The 5,839-nt window shown below is 37.5% G+C and overlaps 1 protein-coding gene across 3 annotated transcripts in view; it reads right to left on the bottom strand.

Annotated features, from left to right (window-relative positions):
• Window positions 1-926: 926 nt before the first annotated feature.
• Window positions 927-5,839, bottom strand: part of LOC107082476 (SLIT-ROBO Rho GTPase-activating protein 1-like) — a 113,163-nt gene continuing 108,250 nt past the window's right edge. Inside the window, exons 21-22 of one of the 3 annotated variants that reach the window (XM_015371169.1) lie at window positions 3,658-4,012; window positions 927-2,735 (exon numbers count right to left, since the gene is read on the bottom strand). In XM_015371169.1, coding sequence (XP_015226655.1) covers window positions 2,325-2,735; window positions 3,658-4,012 — 766 coding nt within the window. In that variant the 3' untranslated portion in view covers window positions 927-2,324. Of the gene's footprint in view, window positions 2,736-3,581; window positions 4,013-5,839 lie in introns of all 3 variants that reach the window. The other 2 variants (XM_015371170.1, XM_015371171.1) reach the window with 2 other exon arrangements.

Raw genomic sequence — 5,839 nt, forward strand, 5'->3', positions numbered from 1 at the left:
TTTTCAGAATTTTTTTCTTTAGATTCCTTATCCTCCCACTTTACAACTAGCTATCACTAAAGATTTCAATAAAATACATTCAGCTTTTAGTTGTAACAAAATGTGAAGTAAGTTAGAAATAGAATAAGCAATTATTCTTTCTTTCTTTGATAGAAATTTAACATTAAAGGCAATTTAATTTGTGTTTATCATATAGATCAGTGTGTATGAAATAAAAGGTAAATAATACTGTTCAATCTATTTGTTAAATGTTAGCAAATATTTTAACTTAACTCAGAGAATTTGGCAATTTAAGTTGCTTTATGTTTGTGTTTCTTAACTGTCCAAAAACTCCCAAACTATGTCCTTTAAATAAAAACATTTAAAAATAAAGTATTAGCGAATAAAAAAATCCATCTCAGATTCCACAAACTATTTCCTTTATTAAAATAAAAAAAAGAAAAAAAAAATCCTCCATGGAAAGAACTTTAGATGTTGTGATGTTACATGCCATATTTACAGTATATACATAAAAGTGCAAGGTCACAATCTGGTTAATATTATTTCTAACATTTAACTGTTTGGGAAATGTGACTTACTCTTGAAACATTCCTACCTGCTACACACGTTATTGAAAAACTGCAGCATCTCATTTAAAACGCGACAAGAAAGAATGAAATTCCACTTAAACATTTTCAAAGGCACTTTTACAAGTACATACTAATGATGCACAGAACAGACTAGTTTAAAGTCTACAGACAGCTTAAGGGAGTCCTACCGTCCTCCCCGTTACTGGTGACCAGAAAAAAGCACACCTTCGCTCCCTGCTGCCTATGTTTTCTATTACATAGGCTACAAGTGATTTTAACCCTCCTGAAGAAAAAAATAATAAAATATAAAAAAATATAATTATTCAGAAAATAACTTGATTCATGCACATATTTTTAATCAATTCAACGATTGTGTAAACCTGCTATTAGAGACCGTTGCCTATTATTGCAAACCCATTTTGTTCTTTGTTTAGTAACAAAAGGACGTGCACCCAGATGTTGTTTCTATATTGCAGAGGCAAAAAAAAAAAAAGACAAGTACAGAGCTCCTGGAGTCTGGCACAAACACATTTCTGAAGCTATTGCATCTTGAAATTATAGTTCAGGAGCAGAGCAATGTACAGTCTTTTATTATCTTATTTTTTTCATGTTATTTAGTTTGTCAGCTTCATAAACCCACACAGGAGCAATAATAACCAGTTCAAGAGGAATAACTACAAACAAACAAAATAAAAAAACAAACCCATAAGTGACATAATCACCTGAACAGAACACAGACTGTAAGGCTCAAAGCAAACTGCTATATTCAGACAGAAGCAGAATGAGGGGAGTGGCTATATGCTAAGGCTAACAGTCATAGGGTCCATGGCTACCGGCAGCACTCTTAGAGTCCATGCACATCAGTGAATATGGAGATTCAACATCCATGCTTTAACTTATACACTCATGTCTTTGGGTAGATAAAGCCAAGGCATACAGGAGGCTATGACATGTGGCCCGCATTATGTGATCAAATGTTCACACTCATGGCTGACACATATACTAAGGCATACATACAGTCTTGGGTGTATATGCAAGAAGTGAAGCATTCAGGTTCACGACAAATTAGTGGTTTTATCCAGTTCTGCTATCTTCTTGTTATTATAGAATAAAGTTTAAAATGATCTTAGTGAGGCCAAAAAGGAGGCAGTTTCTCTACTGCTTTCTAGGACATTATACACCTTAAAGAATAAAACAAAAAGAAAGAAAAAAAAAAGCTGAATGAAGCTGCAGTTTACATGCAACAGAAAGGAAAGGAAAATATTTCAGTACTTTGGGTTTATTAACAGAGTACCGTTAATAGATACGTTCTTTTAGGCTCCTTTAATAAAGTTTCATGTCCAGCACAGTTTGAAAAGATAAGATCAATTACATCTCAGGTGTAGAAGCATGACATCGTTATGGGCACTCCCAGATATGGAGAACTATTCCTCCTGTTTTTACCACTGTGGCTGCTCCAGTTCTCCTGCACTCGCTTGATTTTTTTAGTATTATCTGGAAAACCAACCAAATCTAAAATCTGAAGGAAGATGTTGTGATTTGTTGTTCAAATTCATTTTTAAAAACTATACTATATGGCAGATCATTTTATCAGCTACAACCAAGTCTACATTGTAACTACAACCTATAATTACAAAGGTTACAAAGATCTTTTGGATCTTGTCCTCTGTGTACTAAAAACACAGGAGGAATTTCACAGACCCAAAGAAATGGGTAGAGGGTTTTGCTTCCCATCTTTGTTTTCTTTTTCAGAGCCTACATGGTGCAGGATTTATCTAGAGGGTCCTGAGCAGGTCCAGCAGGAGGCTGCGGGGCCTGATTGGACTTAGGCATGACCATCGGTTTGGGCCTCAGAGCAGGGGGTTTCAGCTGCACCCCCATGCGTGGGGCCACCATGGGTTTGAAGGTGCTCATGGCCTCACTGGAGGAGCTGGTGCTGCGGCGGATGGGTGGCTCAGTGTTGGCAGTTGACCGCAGCATGATGCCATGGATGGGGCTCAGGGACTCGTTGGAACTCGCCATAGTGGAGCCTCCTCCACCGCCGCCGCCGGCAGTCTGACGCTGCTCCAGAGTGTCCAGCACCACGTCAGGGGCGTGCTTAGCTGAGCTCTGTCGCTCCAGCTCACGCAGCTCATTTAGAGCAGTGTTCATTGTTTCCTCTATGTCCTGCAAAAACAAAAAAGGGTGGAAGAATTATAAGGATTATGGAGGAGAAACAGATAATTAGAAGTTAAAAAGGGAATTAGAATCTATAGACCAACACCTATAAGAGCTGTAAAAAAAAAAAAAGACTTAAAGATAAGTTAATTTATATGCAAAATATGAAAAATACAAGTTTTAAAGGCCTTATCTAAACTTACAAATCTTAAAATACGAAATAAAACAAGAGTCTGGTCCTGCTGCCATGTTCTACCCATGTTCTCTGCTCTTTCATATTCTTTTTCGCCTTTTCAAATATTTCTCCATATCTATAACAGAAATGAATACTACTAGTGTGAGAAACGAGCCTCAACAAAACTGAGAAAAATTACAAAAAGGAGAAGACATGCTTTCGTTTTGCATGCTTTCTATTTTACATGCATGAAGCAAGAGAAAAAATCACTATTTGCATGCTGACTTTCTACCTCAGAGGAGATACAGAGATGAGCAAAGAAAAAAGCTCATCTGAGCATTCTCACAGTAAGCAGGCAGACAACCTAACACAATCTGAAGCGCTCTTTGTGACCGTGGGAAAGGTTCCTGAGCTTCTATATAACTTCCATTTGTTTATCAACTATTCTTTATGTTCTGTACGCATAAAACAGAAACTGAAAACCTATGCTGATGTTGATATTTTAAGAGCTTTAGATGTTTTTAGACCATTTTGGGTTTAATTATAGAAGTTATGTTGAAAGTGGAAGACTCCCAATGCCAAGCTGCGCTCCCTGCTGTCTGCCTGTGAAGCTAATTTTTTGCGTGTACGGAGCACACCGACACAGTAGCAGCCAGATGAAGCAGAAGACATGGACTGACTATGTTTTTACAGGGCGGGGCAGGGCTTTGATGGTGGAGGGAGCTGCGGTGTGGTCGCCGCTCGTCCCGCGCTGACCTGTGCGATGGTCTCCGGGTCCAAGGGCTTGCCGCCGTGGTGGTGTAAGCCGTCAGTGAAGCCCGTGTACTGGCCTGAAGAGGTGGAGCGGCGGATTGGCGGGCTCTCCATCTTCTTCAGGGATTCGTGACGGCTGATGTTGGTTAGGCTGCCGTGACCGGTGCGCCTCCTCCGCTCGGGGCTGTCCATTTGCATGTGGTTGTGGCTTCTCAGCATGTCCCGCTGGCTGTAGTGGCCCAGAACTGGAGAGCCCATCTCGGGTGTCCCACCGTGGCCCTGCTGGGATGGATGAAGCATGCAGTTGCTGGGGCGGGCTGGGGGTCGGCGAGTTGGTGGGTCTGATCTTTTTCTATGCCTGCATGAGTAAACATATGAGACAAAAAAGATACAAATAAATATATTTAATCGTAGGATTTCAGCTGATACAGAATCAGAATTCTTAACATTTAAAAATCTGCTAAAAGCTAATTAAATGCTGCACAGAGGTGAAGAGTTTGAAACAAAACACTTTAGTTTGGGAATAACTGAATGATGCTTTAATTCAATAAATAGATGAATAATGCTATAAATATCCTAATCAGTCTGTAAAATTGTATTAAGTGAGATTCATTTCAGTCCTTGACTCATGTATTGACTCGTGTAACACTACTGTTCTACTGTTTGGAGCTTTTTCCAATTTAAAATGAGAAAAACAAGTTTCATGAAACTTTTTATGGTAAACCTCACTCTCTTTTGGAGAAAAGTCTCAAATGATGATATTCTTCAGCTATAAGTATAGCAAGAAAGGAAAAAACAAAAACTGTTTCATTATAAGTGTGTTAATGATTTATTCTAATTTGCTAAACATACTGCATATGAATATGACTGCTCAACATTGGAGCTTTTTAACTTGCAAAAATTAATTTTTAAACAACTCAAAGTGAAATAGGCTAAATTATTATTATTTTTCAATTTGTATGAAATACCTATTAAGCCTACCAACAAGTCCACCACTTTATTTGTTAAAAAGGTAACATAAAAACTGTACAGAGCTTGTGAATGGCCTGGAAAAAGACTGATTAAATTCCATTGAGATGCAGAGGCACAAATTTTCAAGGCTGTTAATTCTGAAAACCCTAAAATGTGTCTGAAATAAATAAAACCTGTAATGATTGATCAGTAAAACACATCATAGTTAAAGTAAAAGATTATTTGCCAGATCCTAGAAACACATGATGGCAGTTGTTCCAGCTCAACCCCTTATTAGGATTAGGGGACAATTTTTTTTTCACATAATGTAGCCCCAGACTTTGTTTGGCTATTTATATATTTCTAATACACTGAACTTTTTTTCTATTTAGTCTGATAATCTTTGTCAAATAAAGACTGTCCAATGATCTAGTCTGTGTAAAAAAACAAAAAAAACAAAAACAAAGGAATAATAGAAAAGCTCTTTAATGGGGGATGTTTTCACAACTAACAAACAATAACTACACACTGAAAAACAAGACTTTTTGGAAAATATTACCTGTTTTTATGTAAAAGTACTAAAAATTGCCATGTAAGTGTCTTTACTTCAAAATGACAACTTTTATTGAATTAATTTGTAAACCTATATCCATCAAAAGACTAGTAAATGTAATTCATCTTATCCAGTTGGTATTAACAAAACAATCCAAATAAATTCCCAACTTAACAGATGCAGGTAAGATACATTTTGATATTAGAAGTAAACTTGGTGCTTTTTTCCTTGTCGGATCATGTTTAGGTCAGAAATAGAAAATAATTATTTATTTAATTGTTGGCTGCAGTTTGTAGCACTGCTGCCTTGCAGCAAGAAGGTTCCTGGTTTGATGCCCGGTCCAGGGTCTTTCGGCATGGAGTTTGTATGTTCTCCCCGTGTATATGTGGGTTCTCTCCGGGTACTCCGGCTTCATCCCACAGTCCAAGAACATGACTGTTAGGTTAACTGGCTGATCTAAATTCTTCTTGTGTTTTCTTGGCTGTACGTCTCTGTGCCTCTTTGTAAAATTTACTAGCAAAACAGAAATATATCTTATGTTGACAAGAGAAATTTGGTAGTAACATTTAATTGATTTCGTATGTTAAATCAACTTGCCTTAGTTACTAAAACTTTGATTTTATTGATTGGAATTTACAAAAGAGCTGCACAGTGGCGCAGTGGGTAGCATGGCTGCCCTGC

Source organism: Cyprinodon variegatus, unplaced genomic scaffold (assembly GCF_000732505.1).
Source record: "Cyprinodon variegatus isolate N-32 unplaced genomic scaffold, C_variegatus-1.0 Scaffold54, whole genome shotgun sequence".
In the NCBI taxonomy this organism is placed as follows: Eukaryota; Metazoa; Chordata; class Actinopteri; order Cyprinodontiformes; family Cyprinodontidae; genus Cyprinodon; species Cyprinodon variegatus.